Source organism: Panthera tigris, chromosome A3 (assembly GCF_018350195.1).
Source record: "Panthera tigris isolate Pti1 chromosome A3, P.tigris_Pti1_mat1.1, whole genome shotgun sequence".
Lineage (NCBI taxonomy): Eukaryota > Metazoa > Chordata > Mammalia > Carnivora > Felidae > Panthera > Panthera tigris.
The window spans coordinates 54,790,453-54,807,933 of NC_056662.1; the positions used below are offsets into that span (position 1 = coordinate 54,790,453).

The following is a 17,481-nucleotide window of genomic DNA, read 5'->3' on the forward strand; positions in this document are numbered from 1 at the left end:
CCGGGCCTCATAGTAAGTTTGGAAGATGCACAGGTGACGGTGGTGCAGTCTCTGTGCCCCAGGGGCCCCGAGGTTAAAGGGAGACGGATATTTGAACAAATAGCTGCAGCAGTTTAAGAGCTTGATAAACACAAAGCAAGGCCAATTGGAAGAGCAGAGGAGGAATTGTTTCCTGGAAATAATCAGGGAGGGCTTCCTGGAGGAGATGGTATTTGAGCCAAACCTCTGAAGATGAGTAGGAGTCAGCCGAGCAGATTTGGTGTGAAAGAACCTTCAGGTAGAGAGAAAGGTGCCTGCTGAGAGGGAGCCCTGGGCTTCAGGACATGCAGGCAATTCCGTGTCACTGGAGTACATCACGCGTGAGGAGGCCTGGCATGACACCAGGCTGGGGCAGACCCGGGCAGTCGGGAGGGACCGCCCCTCATGTGCAGCCGTGAGCTGGGCGAGGGATTTATTTTACTTTTCCTAAATTTTATTATGAACATTTTTTTTTTTAATTTTTTTTTAACGTTTTATTTATTTTTGAGACAGGGAGAGACAGAGCATGAACAGGGGAGGGTCAGAGAGAGGGAGACACAGAATCCGAAACAGGCTCCAGGCTCTGAGCTGTCAGCACAGAGCCCGACACGGGGCTCGAACCCACGGACCGAGAGATCATGACCTGAGCCGAAGTCGGCTACTTAACCGACTGAGCCACCCAGGCGCCCCTATTATGAACATTTTCAAATGTACTGAAAAGTTGAAAGAAAACAAAGTGAGGCACCATGTACCATTGACCTAGACTCAACACTTGTAAACATTTTGCTGAGCTACTTAAAAACAAGTAAAAGACATCATGGCATTTAATCCGAAATAGTTCAGTGTGCAATCTCCTAAGAATTAAGGTATTTCCCCATGTAACCACAAAGCCCTTTTCACACCTTAGAAAGTGAGCCATGTTCAGATTTCCCCAGTCGTCCTATGAATGCCTTGTATGATATTTTCTTCAAACCAGGAGCTGATCTAGATTTATATGTTACATGTGCCACTTAAGGATGTTAGCTTACCAAACATCACCCTTCCTGTTCTGGATGCTGGGGATATAAACTTACTAAGACTCTCGGCCCCCGCATTAAGCATGGCATATCCAGTCGGGGGCCCTGACACATGCATCAGGAGTGCATGTTTCGTAACAATATCACGGTGCCGTGTACATCGAGTGGCAGAGGTGGGCACGGGGTCACAGGCACATAGAGGCTGCCGACATAACCCACTGTAGGTGCAATCAAGGGGAGACTCCTTGGGAAAGGGGACCCCAGTGCAGAGAAGGGACAGCATCTCCTCTGAGTATGAGAAACGTTACTTCGGCCGTGATAGAGAAGGCAAATAACCTGGACAAGAGAGCAGAGCGGAAAGACTTAGGAAGATGTGACAGTAATCCAGGCAAGGAAAGATGAGGCCTTCAGGCAGTGGGGCCAGAATGGAACAGTGGGTTCCCGGGAGAGAAAAGCAGAGGATCAGAGAAGGGTTGGCTGATACCCAGTCATCCTTCAGACAGGAAGAGAAGATCGTTCTGTTGCTTGCTGCGGACAGGTGATGGTTTGCTTCAAGAGCATCTCCAGACAGGAGCGGAACTCAAGGCTTCGGAGCCGGAGCGCAACTTGCTTTGCAGCTCTAGCTTTGTGGACTGTCTGCACCGGGTCTCCCAAGTAAAACGAGGGCGATGGGTGATGGGGTTGGCCACAGGTCAGGTGAACTCACGGGGCTGCAAGGAAGTGATTGAGGTCACGCCAAGACCTGGGCATATTAGGGTGGGAGGTGAGTATGAAGTACGGTTCAGAATGTTGTGTCGTATAATTTTAGTTTCCTATAAAGTATCATGGAAAGAAAAGAATTCTTAAAAAACATTTTAGGGGAAGTATATCATAATCTTCACTGATCATTTGCCATAATTGATCTGTACAGCTTCTTTGGGCTTTATGTTATGTACCTACTCAACTGATTTTAAATTTACCCACACTTTTGAATAAACGGCAAAAAAGCCTGTCTCGTACTTTGGAAATGTGGTATTAGTGTCCCCCCCCCCCCCCCACTTTTTCTGACCATTGGCAGTATGTGAGGAAGAAAAGAGAAGCACTGTAATTGATAATTTCTGAAGGGATTCTGTGTTGAGAGAACTGTGATGAAATCAGTCATCAGATCCGTAATGATCCTATTGGGAAGAGCATGTATTCTTTCTCTTTCCAACACTGTTGATTTTTTTTCCCAGGAAGAGTGATTGTCGCCACAAGTAAAGGAGTTTACATCTTGGTTCCGTTGCCCCTGGAAAAGCAAATACAGGATCTTCTAGCAAGCCGTAGAGTGGAAGAGGCTTTGGTTTTAGCCAAAGGAGCCCGGAGGAACATTCCAAAAGAAAAATTTCAGGTTTGTAATTAGCTGGTTACAAGAAAGCATGCCTCCAAGCCACCGGTTAAGAAACACTCAGATTTCATTAACGTACGTCGGCCCTCCCGATGCACCACAAGATTGCTTTCATGTCTGTTAGTTTACTTCCTCAGCCTGTTCACATCATACAGATATGGAGGCAAGTTGCAGTCGGACAGCTGGACCAAGGTCTCACTGCTAACAGAGGCCGAGTAATTCCTGTGTCTGACATATATAACACGTTGTGTTTCTAGTCAACTTTCTTCTTCTGTGGGCCTTCAGAGAGGGGTCGGGGATAGTTCTCATAAAGGGTAACGACGTCAGCTTCATTTGTCTCCTAATTTAGAATTTGTGTTTGTTGGGATGGGGTTCAATTTTAAAAGTTTAGATTTATCTAAACTATAGGAAAAGCTTTGTGAGTCATGCTCATAAACTACCTAAGACTGCAGAAATCCATCTGGTTAATTTCCATAGAAGGACACTTTTAATGCCCTTGAGGCACCAACTTTAATGTGGTTGGTATGATAAATAAAACCAATCCAAGAATCATAAGGTATTCTTACATCCAGTGGAATCAGGTTCCCTAAAAATTGCTTCTCGGTCAGTCGTTAGTTCACATTACTCTACATGTTTGAAAATAGTGAAACATAGTAGGGTGTGTGTATGCTTCATTGAATATGGAAACTGATCATGAAAAGTTCTCATGACTTAATCATGATCCCTTGATGGTTACCCAGCAGTCAGATTTCCACATGACTAAGTGATTGTTGTGGAGTGAAGTAATGCCTTCTGGCCTCAATTGCTTTATGCTGTCAAATGAAAGAAGACCAGACGTGTAATTTATGGTTATGGGTATGAAAGAGAGCTTTTTTTTTTTTTTTTTTTTTTTTTTTTTTTTGAGTATAGTGGACATATAATGCTATGTTACTTTTAGGTGTACAACATAGGGATTCAGCTTCTCTAAATGTTATGCTGTGCTCACCAAAGTGAAGAGGCTGTCTTTTCTATGTTGAAAGATTGATGAGCCTTCCCTCTTTATTCCCGACTTTTTAAAATTTCAGTCCAAGTTAGTTAACATATATAGAATTTAGTGATTCATCGCTTACATATAACACCCAGTGCTCATCCCAGCAGGTGCCCTCCTTAAATGCCCATCACCCATTGAGGCCATCCATCAGCCCTCTCAGTTTGTTCTCTTGTATTTAAGAGTCTCTTATGGTTTGTCTCCTTCTCTGTTTTTATCTTTTCCTTCCCTTCCCTTCCCATATGTTCATCTGTTTTGTTTCTTACAATCCACATATGAGTGGAATCATATATTTGTCTCTCTCTGACTGACTTATTTCGCTTAGGATAATACATTCTAGTTTCATCCACTTTGTTGTAAATGGCAAGATTTCATTGTTTTTGATCACCGGGTAATATTCCATAGTATACATATACTAAATTCTTTATCCGTTCCTCAGTTGATGGACATTTGGGCTCTTCCCGTAATTTGATGATTGTTGATAAGACTCCTTTGGATAAATACCTACTCATGCAATTACTGGGTTGTAGGGTAGTTCTCTTTTTAATTTTTTGAGGAACTTCCATATTGTTTTCCAGAGTGGCTGCACCAGTTTGCATTCCAACCAACAGTGCCAAAGGGCTCCCCTTTTGGGGCACGTGGGTGGCTCAGCCGGTTAAGTGTCTGGCTCTTGATCTCGGCTCAGGTCATGATCTCACAGTTTGTGTGTTTGAGCCCCACATTGGGCTCTGTGCTGACAGTGTGGAGCCTGCCTGGGATTCTCTCTCTCCTTCTCTCTCTCTGCCCCTCCTCCACTCTCTCTATCTCAAAATGAAACAATAAATAAACAGCTTCATAGTTTACTAAAAAAAGGGGAGGCTCCCCTTTCTACACACCCTCGCCAATATCTGTTGTTTCCTGAGTTGTTCATTTTAGCCATTCTGACAGGTGGGAGGTGGTATCTCATTGTGGTTTTGATTAGTATTTCCCTGATGATGAATGACGTTGAGCCTCTTTTCATGTGTCTATTGGCCATGTGCATGTCTTCTTTGGAAAAGTGTCTGTTCATGTCTTCTGCCCATTTCTTCACTGGATTATTTGGTTTTTTGGGGGTTGAGTGTGATCAGTTCTTAATATCTTCTCCCATTCCGTCAGTTGCCTTTTGATTTTGTTGATGGTTTCCTTCCCTGTGTTCCTGATTTTGGAAAGTGAGACCAATCTCCTAGTGTTCAGCAGGGGGCAGCAGAGGCAAAAAGAAGAGAGCTCTTCAGTTCAGGACTGGTGCTGTGCTGAGTATACTTGCCTCTGCAGCCTGTGCATCAGCTCCTGGTGGGGTGGCCGGGCTAAGAAGGGTCAGGATCAGACCTCCAAGACTCTGAGGCCTGCCCCTGCCCTGCTTGCTCTCGGCCCCGTGAGCTGTCCCAGTGGACGTGTTGGGTGTCTAGGTGGGCCACACATCGGGGTGCCCCCTCTTTGCATACACACATGTGCACACGTTAAGTGTGCAGCATTTTCTTATGGGAAGGTGCAGTGTTCTTTGTGTGATCTTTTCTCCCTCGCCTCTCCTTTCACCAAGTAGCGATGTCCAGTCGATATTTGGCTCATATTAGTCATCGTCTTGCTCAGGTGTCATCCGAGTGTCATCTTAGTTTCTCATTTGGAGTTTTTTCCTTTCTAACATGCTCCCTGCCATCTCCTGGTTGCTGCAACCTTGTATATCCAGACCTGGAAATACACCTTCAGAATGATCTCGAATTCACCCCATATTCCCAGTGTCTGTTGCTACTGCTGACAATGCAGACCCTTCTCCTATTTTGTATGAATTATTTTAACTGCCTCCTTTGTGTGTGTGTGTGTGTGTGTGTGTGTGTGTGTGTGTCTGTGTGTCTGTGTGTGTGTTTGGTCCATACTCCATGCCACTGTGGGAATGATCTCTTTGAAATACAGACTCCTTTGCCCAGAGTGCTCCAGTGGGCACCTCATCCACACTTTTTTTTCCTTCCCCTTTTAAAGAGAGCACATGCGTGAGTAGGGGGCGGTGGGCAGAGAGACAGAGGGAGAGAGAATCCCAAGCAGGCTTCACATTCAGTGCAGAGCCCTATGTGGGGCTTGATCCCACAAGCCTGGGATCATGACCTGAGCTGAAACTAAGAGTCAGACACTCAACCGACTGAGCCACTCAGGTGCCCCTCATCCGCACCCTTGAAGCGCCCGTGGTCTGGCCCGACCCACTTCCATGAACCCGCATTCTGCCTGAAAGGGTAGAGGGGGGAAGGGAGCCAACAGTTCTTGAGCCCTTCAGCATGCAAACACTCAGCAAGGCATTTCAAAACATTTTTAATTCTCGAAACGATTCAGAAATAATCCACACCACTGTCCGAAGACGGGAGGCAGGACAGCTGAGATGGTTTTGTGTGTGACACCTATCTGGTCACATCAGCGCTGGCCCCCTAAAACAGTGCTTCACCCTGCGTGCTTTCACACACCTCCGCTTTCTCCTTTGCCTGACTTAGTATTTATGCTCGTGTCCATTACTGGGGTGCACGTCCATACTCGACAGTAAGATTCTCTCTCTATCTCTGCCCCTCCCCTGCTCGCTCTCTCTCTCTCCCTCTCTCTAATTTAAAAAAATAAATAAAAAATAGCATGTCAGTTTTGTGTCACTGACTTCTGAACTAGGGAGGGATTTATCAAGAAGTTTAACTCTGGGACCGGGATTAAAAGAAGAATGCTTCTAGAGATCCCGAAGGGCAAGAGTTTAGATCTTTAAGAAAGTCAGGTTTAGGGGCGCCTGGGTGGCTCAGTTGGTTAAATGTCCAACTTTGGCTCAGGTCATGATCTCGCGGTTGGTGGTTCGAGTCCCGTGTCCGGCTCTGTGCAGACAGCTCAGAGCCTGCAGTGAGCTTTGGATCCTTGTGTCCCCTCGCTCTCTGCCCCTCCCCCACTCGTGCTCTGTCTCTCAAAAATAAACATTAAAAAAATTAAAAAGAAAAAAGAAAGCCATGTTTAAATTATAGTAAAGTTTAAGACGTCATAAAGCAGCAGTAAGGAGACCTTATATTATAGACGAAGGCTTGTGCCAGAAAGTTCTCTTGATTTGTGTTGTGTGCTATGGATAGTATTCATAATTAAGGTTGAACTCCTAATACCTGTGGTTTTGTTTTTTTTGTTTTTTTCTATTTCACCTGAAACTCTTCGAGTATGTCTCTTTAAGAGACAAAATGTCCCCTTTGAAATGTAAACACTGCACGGTCTGCAGAACTCCCTGAAGTCATAACGAAGTCCTTTATGGAACAATGTCCCATCGACATTGACATTTCCCCAGTTGTCCCATAAGTGCTTATGTCCCACCATTATTTCTGTCCCTGGGGGTCCCCCCCACCCCCGCCAGGCTGTGTGGTCAGGTGACTGTGCCTGAGCCACCTGGGAGGGTCCTGTCCTCCAATTGCCACCACATCTTTCATATATGTGCCCAGGGCCCTTTGTTCCATTTGCCTTTTGTTTCCTAGGGATTGCTTTTGGAAATTTAATTTTGTCTCAGAATTATGTAAAATATTTACCTAATTCAGAAGTCAGATCAACCGAAGTCCATTTAAAGGAAGCTACATTCTTCCCTGTCTTTTGGTGTGAAACTTGCAAATTTTGTTCTAACGGTGACTGTAATAGTATTTACTTTATAAAAGCCTTTTGCTTTTCTCTTTTTCTTGCTGGGGGGAGCTCCTGCTGTTTGCTGGTTGCCCACTTTGAGCAGCTTTTGGAAATAGCTGGTAACCTCTTAGCACCTTGCCCTTCTCTCCCCCAGCACCTGTGTTCAGGTGGCATCCCTCTGTTCCCAGCGGGTCAGCGAGCGTATTGCACTTCGGTTTCATCTCCCCATTTCCCCCTCATGTTCGATGGTCGTATTTTCTCTACTGTCTCTTTCAAAGCCTACAGCCGTCTACTGTCTCCCGTATCTTTATCTGTCTTCGTTGAGGGGAGGTGTGTACCAATCGCTCACCAACACATTTCATGCTGCTGATTCTCTAGTCTTCTGGTGTTTTGAAGCGATCGATCCTCCGGGAGATATCTCAGGATAAGCACATGGGAACACCGTCCCAGAGACTCTGCATGTTGGTTAACAGTTCACCTGCAGCCTTTATGCTTGCAGGCCAGCGAGGCTGGATAGAAAACGTTTGACTCACATTATCTTTCAATGAGGAACTGAAATGAACTCCACCATTACTTTTCGGCATAAAGCATCGGCGAATATTGGGTGACAGTCTGAATTCCTTTCCCTTCTGGGACTTGGTCCTTTGCCTTGAATGCCCAGAGAAGTCTTTCCTTGTCTTTAAAGCTCAGTTTCTCATCGTTGGCACTTACTGGCACATTGGAGCTGGCCATGGCCCCTTCCACTGCCATCCGCAGATGGCCTGCCAGGCTTTCGGGTGGTTCCTGATAGTGGCTTGGGGACTCTGGCTTCTGTGGCCCCACAGCCTCTTTTCCTCTCTGCTTCTCCCCACAGTTTCTAACACCACCCAGTTCCTGTAGTTGGGTGGTGACTTCTCCCCAGTGGCTCGCGCTTTTGGGTTTGTGGGTACGCTGTGTGCCACTTCGTGCTGTTATAAATGTTGTCAGCGAGTTTCTGGTTTTGCTATCCCAGCTGTTTTTGTGTGTTTGTTTTTTACTCATGGTAAAATACACGTTAACATAGAAATTACCATCCTAACCAGTTTTAAGTTTACAGGTCAGTGGCCTTAGGTACATTGGGCAGCCGTCACCACCAGGCATCTCCAGAACATCTTCTCCTCTTACAGAACTGAAGCTCTGTCCTCATTAAGCACTAACTCCCCCTCCCGCTCCCCGCGGCAACTCAATGCTTTCTGTGTCTATGATTGTGGCCATCCCACGCCCCTCGTATAAGTGGAGTCATGCAGGACTTGTCCTTTTGTGCCTGGGCTTACTTAGCGTGGTGTCCTCAAGGCTCTTCCATGGCATAGTGCCTACATGTCAGAATTTCCTTCCCCTTTGAGGCTGAGTCATACGTTCCATTGTATATATGTACCGCAGTTTGCTTATCCATCATCCACTGGTGGACACGTGGGTTGCCTCCACCTTTTGGCTGTTGTGAGCTGCTATGAAGTAATTGTTCTGTTTTTATGCAGAGGCTGCAAGGTTAAAAGGACAGCCTTGCCACTATCTTCCCAGATACCTTGGTTCTGGAACATTCTAAAGTAATTTTTTGAAATTTAATAAATTTACATGCATGCACATCCACTCATAAACATGTTCTGCATGGCAAAGCCTACTATACATGAATGAAAAACACGAATTTTTGCAGTATTTGCAGTTTGAAGCACAGAAGGTAGGCTCGTTTCTCTAAAATGTCAGGACCTCCTTCAACATATAAATAAGAAAAACATGAATAGCCCAATGGAAAAATGATATGAACGGATATTTCCTAGAAAATGAAATCACCTGTCTTACAAATGTATGAAAAGATGTGTTGTCTCACTCATACGGAGATGTGCAAATTAAAAGTTCACTAATGCATTTTTCACTCAGATTGTTAAAGACCAGAGGGTTTGATGAGCCCTCATTGAGGGTGTGCGGAATTGGGCCCTCGTATGTATCACTTCTGAGAATGTGAACAGAAGTGGCCTCTGCAGGAGGGCACTTTGATGGTATCTGTCCAAGTTACATGGTACCATTCTCCTAGAGGGGTATTCCATGGATCTAATCACAAAAACGCAAAATAACCAGTGTAGAAGACTTCGTTCTCACATTGTTTGTTCAAAACAAAACAAAACAAAAAAACAACCAACCAGATGCTGCCGGTGGAGGAGTTATTGGGTCGCGCGGGCTGTTGGGGTGCCACAGAGCCAGGAACGAGAACCAGGCACTTTGTGTGTCGAGGCAGAAGGATGTCTAAAGACAGTGCAGACAGATAGCACTACTAAATTGGGGGAAAGGGTTTGCTCATAAATACCTAACACGTTTCTGTGTAGCTGCCCGAGAAATCGATAGCATCAATGACCTCTGGGGAGCTGCTGGGTGGGGGCTGCAGTAGGAAGGAGACTCTCCAGAAAGCCCCTTCGAATGTTTTCAAATTTGAGCCATATGACTGTATCACATACATTGTAAATCCTAAAATATACAGCAGAAAAAAAATACATGCATGTGTTTAAAGAAAGAAAAAATCGACGAGCAAGTCGGCTTTTGGCCCCAGAATGTCATTTTCCTTCCTAAAGAGCCTTATGTTACTATTTGTTAGTGTATCCTTCGCGAGAGTTTGGACCTGTGCTTTGGGTAGATTTCGTAATGCATGATGAGTTCCTCAGGCCTCCCGCCCCCCTGGCCCCGCCCTCACTGCCCCGCCATCCCCACCTTTGGAACTGACCACTTTTCCTGCTCTGCATGCATATCCATTGCACAGCTGCCTTCTGGACCAGCGTTTCCAGTTTGCATTTTCTCCAGACCCTTGCTCTGGGACAGCGATGGGTGTGGGGTGGAAGAGGTTCTGTTTTACAAGTTCACATTAATTGGGTTTCTTCCTTCCTTCCTTCCTTCCTACCTTCCTTCCTTCCTTCCTACTTTCCTTCCTTCCTTCCTTCCTTCCTTCCTTCCTTCCTTCCTTCCTTCCTTCCTTTTCCCTTTCTTATCCCTACACCTGACCAAGCCAGCCAGGTTTTAATGGTGTTTCTTAACTGGAGGATTTCTCAGAGCTTTTACTATACTAATATCTATTGTGATCCCTAAGTAGGCATATATCATATAGTTTTATTATTGTCTTTCTGTGAATTCCCAAAAAGGGATATATGTAAAGTATGTTATTTTATACATTATGTATTTGTATTATATATGCAGGTGTGGGCATGCATGTGTGTATATATATGGCATGTAAGTCCTTTTTAGGTATATATTTTACATACCAACATTTACTACACACACACACACCACACATATATATGTATACACACACACACATCTGTTTCCAAGCTTAATCAGGATGGATTGCCTTTTTTTTTAATGTTTATTTATTTTGAGAGAGACAGACACAGAGTGTGAGTGGGGGAATGCAGAGAGAGAGGGAGATACAGAATTCGAAGCAGGCATCAGGCTCTGAGCTGTCAGCACAGAGCCCGACGAACTCATGAGTGTGAGATCATGACCTGAGCTGAAGTCAGATGCTCAACTGATTGAGCCACCCAGGCACCCTTGGATTGCCTTTTGATTAAGGAGAGAATGTCCTGGAAGCTTAGGCAGGCTACTGTTTCACCTAATATATTTTGAGAAAGGTGTTTCTATTTAGGCAATAATTAAGTAAGAAGAGTTTTAAGATAAGTTGAAAAAGCCAGAAACCTAGCACTGAAGTATGTATTACAGGAAAAGGTATGAATACAGTTAAAAGTATAACATTCATACCAATTTTTGTTTAAGTGTTGGCTGTACTCATGTTACAGGAATGATACGTATATACCATATATCCCAAGTCCTCTTGGTCTTAACAGAGCATTGTAACCTAATTAGCGGGTAGTCTCATGTCAAGAATAGGCTGTCCTCCACATTTGTATCTGGTTGTAATGGCTGCACCTGGCAGTCCCCAACAGATCTGCGGTCATTTTCGGTAGGAAGGGGCTGTGCCCGTTGGCCCTGCTCTCCTGGAGATAAGCCCACTGGCAAAGCCGAAGTGCTGAGCACTTGAGGTGGGAGGGGGAGCCAAGCCTGACCCTAGAAGTGGGCTTTTCTGCCCTTGAACAAGCCTCTTTCTGAATTGAATAGAATCTTCTGTTTCACAAAATTTCTAGTTACCCAAAGCACGAAAGTTAGAAATCTCAATTCAGAAATGTCATAGTCAAAACATAGGTTTTGACCTCAGTTTCAGAGTACATGTGACCTCCTACACCTGGCTGGTTGTGGCGGGGGCGGGGGGGGGGGGGCGGGAGGAGGGCTTCTTTTCTGCACAGAGCCCGTGTTGAATGGCACTGCTTAGAGATAAGTTTTGCTAATGTACTTTCTTGGCCTGGGACTTCTGGCAGCTGCCTTACTCCAGGGGACAAATTAGTAAGTTAAACAGCTGAAAATCCCACTGTTGAGTTAGCTGTGATGTTGGGGAGATAAACAGACTTTCATCCTCCTGGTCTGTCCCCTGGTGGCCAGCCAAGCCCCAGGTCTGTAGTTCAGCATCACCTGAGCAGAGTGCCAGGGACCTGTCAGTCACAGCAGGCAGTCTGGAAAGGAGACAGTCGCTTTCAGAGCACCTGGAACTGGCTGTGCTTCCTCGCGCTTCTGTCCTGTGCTCCATCCACAGCTCCACATCTACGTGCTTGTGTTTGGGATGATGGGACCTCTTTGCATGCCTGTTCTTTAGTCCACCTATGGCATTTGCGGACTAGACTACAGAGAATAATCCCAGATTCTTGGAGATTGGGAGTGTTCACAAAAGTGGTTTTCATCCCTCTCTAGGAAGGGAAAGAGTAGATCGCTGGCCTTTGAGTCCTGCAACCACGAGGAGTCCATTGTCTTTTGGCTGATTTCTCATCAACAGGCCAGGGTGTGATCGAGAATTCTTCTGCTGCAGTTGATGGGTCCTTTTTATCCTTTCTGCTAAGTGGATGGTCTTTATTACCTCTGCTTCCAGAGGAGCTGGCATCCCTATGCAACAGGACCTTGACCCACTCCTGTCCGCCGCTTATTGTTGGGGGGGGGGCATGAATAGGCCAGTTTTTAGGCCACACATGGCTGGTGTCAGGGAAGAAAAACAAAGGCAGGTGGTAAGAAGATGAAAAAGCAGCCTACCTCTTCTGACTTCTCTAAAGGAACTTCTGTGGGGAGAGGGAGGAAATGTTACACTTTTGAAAACTCTTCGAAACTATAGCGAAAGCCCCTTGAAAAGCTGCTGTGAGGGCACAGGAGTGACAGCGTCCAGGTGCTGACCATCTGCAGCTCCTCGCTTCTTCAGGGGGTAACAGCACTAACTGCCTGCCGTGTACCTGGGCGACTCCATGAGTGGAAAGAATTGGGCTCTAGCATCAGAAAGATCTGCTCTTTTAAAATCCCGGCTCAGCCGCTTACGACTTCACTAACTTTGGGCTGAGATCTTAATATCTCTGAACAAAGCGTCCCTCCCTCAGGGTTCACGAGTATGGTGGACAGAGCCCTTCAGATCCAGAAGCACTTCCTGAATGGCAGGTGTTGGGGCATGGGGCTGCAAAAATGAATCATGTATATGCCGTGCCTCCAAGGAATTCGTGGCTTCTGTAACAGCACCATGGTAGGAAGGGGGAGGCATTGAACTCACAGGGTCTGAGACACAATTGGAGTCTTTGTTCGTGAGGAGGTGATGGCCTGGCTGTGGGATGGCACCAGTAAGAAAAGAGCAGAGAGGTATGTCCAAAGTGTACTTGAAACAGAGGATGCTTCAAACCCCAACCCTGACCAAGTTGGACAGAGACGTGGAAGGGGTGGAACTAAAACACACAGGCCAGCTCCCTTTAGCGTGCTTTGCTGTTGCCAGATGTTCCAAGAACAAAGGAGTTCAGTGGTCAAGGAAATCTGGGTAATACTGGATTATAAAAAATCACCCGGCACCTTGATGGCTGGAATTGTCAGGCTGTAGTGTGTGACTGTGGGGTCCTACAGCTCCAGGAAAGGGAATGTGCGGTGTTTCCGCAGCTTAGTAGGAAAACTGGTTCATTTATCCATTTATTGATTGGCATTGGCCCTGTGCCCTGGGGATACTCAGAAGTGAAGTGTCAGCTCTAGAACAATGGAAGCCGGGTGAGCCGCTCCCAGACTGCCAGAGACACTGGAGCTCTTGATTACCCTCCTGAGCAACCAGAAGGAGAAGCGATCACGGCAGCCCCGTGAGCTAAGGAGGAGGAGAACAGAAGATAAAAGAACACATTTGGGAAGGAAATGGGATTTACAGAAAAGATCCATGGGGAAGGTGAAGGAAGAATGGTCAAATAGAGAACAATTTTACTTCAGGAACAAAGGGGTGATTCTCTCTCTCTGTCTCTCTCTCTCTCTCTCTCTCTCTCTCTCTCTCACACACACACACACACACACACACACACACACACACAAATATTTTCATCTATGTTGAAAACAATTTAATATATGCCATGTTTTCTCTTTACCTTATAACTTCCGGTTTCTGTGTAATAATGAGCATCTAGCTCATCTAGCTTGGGTTATGATTAGAAAGGTAGTTTCTCCCCACCGCGTTGGTTTCAAGGTACGTCTAAGAGATTAAACCTGTCTTTCCTTGCAGGTAATGTACAGAAGGATTCTGCAGCAGGCGGGGTTCATACAGTTCGCACAACTTCAGTTTCTGGAAGCTAAAGAGCTCTTCAGGTAATTTGAGGTGTTGGTAGCAAGCCCTCCTGTGTGTCCCTCTGTGGTCAAAACATTCACCTAGACTGTGTGGCCGTGATGGGAGATGTCGCCGCGCTTAGCTTGTCCCTCACGGGGAAGTGGTGAGGCTTCTTGACAGTAGCAGCCATCACCAACACTCATTCCTCGCCCCCACCCCTTAGCCTCAGTTTACTTGCCCTGTGTCCTGAGGAGGGCAAAGGCTGACGAGGGCGTGCCCCTAACAATCCCACGAAGAGAGGAGAAGGGAATCCCGAAGAGTGAATTTAATAACGTGAAGAATTCCTAGGAAAATACTGTTGCCCACTTTTCCTTTCCTTTGGAGATTGCACAGGAAATCAGGGAGCTTAGGAAAAGAGCGGGTGCTTCTGGGAAGACTCATGAAAACTCCTTCCAAAGACTTCACAAGGAGAATGTTCATAAGAACAACTTGGGATATACGTTTCAAAATGTCTAACTAGAATAGATTCTGTGTAGTCTGGAATCATCTAAAAGATAAAATGTGTGCTAAGCACCAGAAGAGATCCTTCACATCCAAATAACAACCAGAGCAGGGCACCGCTGTTTTGTCAGGCATCAGACCCGCCACAGCTCCGACCTCCTCCTCTGGCACATGCTTGGTTGTAGGAGCAGGTATCTGAGTAAAGAAGGAACCACTCAGCGAATCACGATGCCCAATGTAGCTTACACTTCGTAAATTCTGTGTGCTGTTACCATCGGTTCCTGGCAGGATCAGTCATTTCGGGGCTTAAATAGATTCTTTGTCCCTTTGGACCTGGGCGCTTTTCCGTCCTGCCTGCTTTGTCCCTGCAGTGTTGAAAACCTCATTTGGGTCACGGGTACATCTTTTTTCTTGGGTTAATTTGCAAAAGTGGGCGAATGGTCACAATATATTCATAGAAGAGTTCGTGGATTTTGTAATAGACTCGTGTAGGGCCTGTCAGTCATTAATAGAAGGTTCCTGTCTTTCATGCTTCAGCCTCTTACTGGTTTACATTGACTGATGCTCAGTTTTTGTCAAAAGTGTGGCCGAGGGGTGCCTGGTGGCTCAGTCAGTTAAGTGTCCGACTTCGGCTCAGGTCATGATCTCAAAGTTCGGTTCGTAGGCTCGAGCCCCACGTCGGGCTCTGTGCTCACAGCTCAGAGCCTGCATATGCTTCAGATTCTGTCTCCCTCTCTCTCTGCCCCTCCGCCTGCCCCTGCTCGCTCTCTCTTTCTCTCTCAAAAATTAATAAACTTAAAAAAGACAAAAGTGTGGCCGAAGGAATTGACGCTTGAGGAAGACACTTCCAAGACAGACGTGACTCCACTTTCCCTTCCTGTGTCCATGACAGATGTTGCTAATAACATGAATTTTTTTTTCTCATTGGTGTGGGACATGTCCTCAGACTTCCTTCTCAGTTCAGTGCTAGAAGCCCCAACTGCCAGCCAATCATGGTCGGCACGCTGGGGGTCCGTACGCTCTGTGTCTGTTTCTCTAGATGTTACACAGCCTGTCCTTGTGTCCAGTCAGGCCAGCACTTGGCGCAAGCCCCAGAGCCAGAGCGGCAGGGTAAGACTGCACCCGGCTTTTGCGGCCTGCCCATACAAGTCTGGAATCTGGCTGTGTGCCCATTGGGCAGTGCAGGTGCGGCTCCATGGTGTGGGTGGAGGTGCTCTGGGGGACAGTGGAGAGCATGGGCTTGGATCGGGATTTGGCCGGATCTCAAATGGTGAGAAGCTTCCCAAATGGAGTCATGCAGTCATGACCTTTTGAGCTGGATAATTTGTTACGGGCGCGCTCTCGTGCATTGGAGGAGCCCTGGCCTCTACCCACTACGTGCCAATAGCACCCTCCAGTGGTGATCAAAAGTATCTCCAGACATTGCTAACTTACCCAGGGAGCAAAACTGCTTCCCTGGAGGACCGTTGCTTTAGGCAGAGGGAACACACAGGAAAGGCTGAGAGGCATGAAGTGTGTAAACTGGAGAGGTGATGAGGTGGCGTTGAAGCCTCGGAACATGAGAGGGACAGTAGAAGCCAAAGCTGTAAGGTCATCGGGAGCAGCTAGGAAGGGCCCTGAATGCCGAGCTCAGAGGTCTGACGTTCATCCTGGGGAGGCCCAGAACCGCAGGAAGTGGGGAGAGGGCAGGAGTGGAAGAAAGGAGGGCCAGAGGCCGGAAGTTGGGGAGGAGGAGACTCAGCTTGAAGGAAGGCGGACGCAGGGAACATCGCAGAAAGTGTAGACCCCAGGCCCTACCTGAGGTTCCCATTCATGTCTGGCGGCCCTGCATCTGTTTCTGCAAGAGGGGCCCCACAGGTAGGGCTGCTTCTGGGCCAAGGTTGAGCCCCGCAGCTCGGTAATGCCACCACTGTCTTGTTGTGGACAAGATGAGCAGGCGCGGTGGGGACAGGGTTAGTGGTGAAGCTGAGGTGGGATGTCACCAGATGGGCTCCCTGGCCTTCCGAGGGTAGGACACCACACTGGCCATTTCAGCCACAGCCTCATCTTATGCTCTGAGAGGCCGTCGAGAGTCACCACGGATGCGGCCTCACAAATGCTCTCGCGGCTCCTGTTAGAAGATCTCTGAAGGGGATGTTGTAAGTCCTGTTCTCGCGAAGTCCCTTCTTTGTGGACCGTGCAGCACACCTGGTTATAGTTTGTGCCAGGAGAAATGTCGGACTGTACTTCGCCTTTGACCGGACAGTGACGTGTTCCCTTCACGTTCCTTTCTTGGCCTCGGTTTCCAGGGAGTCCGGCGCTCCCTTGGTGTTGGGACCGCCTCGGGTGTCTTGATGTTGCATGCCGGCACTGGAGGGGGGCGTGTGTGTCTCTCGCCGTGGTCCCCTCTCTGCCGTCGGAATCGCGTGGTGGCACTCCCCTGAGCAGTGCTCTGCTGGGCTCGCGCATCCGGACGCTCGCTCTGACGTGCTCCCCCACACATCCAGCTCTCCGTTAACGTGTGCGGGCGTGCACGCCCCCCCCCCCCCGTGTTGTTTTGTGTGCCTATGTGTACTCTCTCTCTCTTTTTGCTTCATTTAGTTTGACACTGTAATTGCAGAAGCGGCCAGCTTGACGTCCGGGAGCTGATCTCTCTCTACCCCTTCCTGTTGCCCACCTCTTCCTCATTCACACGGTCCCACCCTCCTCTCCACGAGTATGCAGACCTGAACCAGCTGACCCAGGGGGACCAGGAGAAGATGGCCAAGTGTAAGCGCTTCCTCATGAGCTACCTGAACGAAGTCCGCAGCACAGAGGTCGCAAATGGCTACAAAGAGGACATCGACACGGCCTTGCTCAAGCTGTATGCGGAGGCCGACCACGACAGTCTGCTGGACCTCCTGGTCACCGAGAACTCCTGTCTTCTGACAGACAGCGCTGCCTGGCTCGAGAAGCACAAGAAGTGAGTGTTCCCTCCCCACACGCGGCCAGGGGCCGCACGCTGGCCTTTCCGCCACCACAGGGAGGCTGTTAGGAAGCGGAGACTCGTCACAGGACCCCTGTGACACCGTGGTGACAGCCCAGTGCCCCTCAGGGTAGATCCCCCCGGCACAGTCTGCAGACCAACTGGAAGGGTCTTGGAAGGCATTAGTTCTCATACCAGTTCTTTAATGATGCTGACCCTGGCCAGTCAGAGACCCAGTTAGAAAAGGATGTGATTCTTAGCCTTCATATCCGTAGCGTTCCACATAGAACTCACCCACGCAGGACGCCATGTGTGTGTTGGTAAAATCAGCAGCAC

At 47.5% G+C, this 17,481-nt stretch overlaps 1 protein-coding gene across 9 annotated transcripts in view; it reads left to right on the top strand.

Moving 5' to 3' along the window:
* Positions 1-17,481, top strand: part of TGFBRAP1 (transforming growth factor beta receptor associated protein 1) — a 69,036-nt gene that overhangs the window by 37,753 nt on the left and 13,802 nt on the right. For all 9 annotated transcript variants that reach the window (XM_042981070.1, XM_042981072.1, XM_042981071.1 and 6 more), the window contains 3 exons: positions 2,249-2,403; positions 13,659-13,741; positions 16,801-17,142. In XM_042981070.1, the coding sequence (XP_042837004.1) occupies positions 2,249-2,403; positions 13,659-13,741; positions 16,801-17,142 (580 nt within the window). The remainder of the gene's footprint in view (positions 1-2,248; positions 2,404-13,658; positions 13,742-16,800; positions 17,143-17,481) is intronic.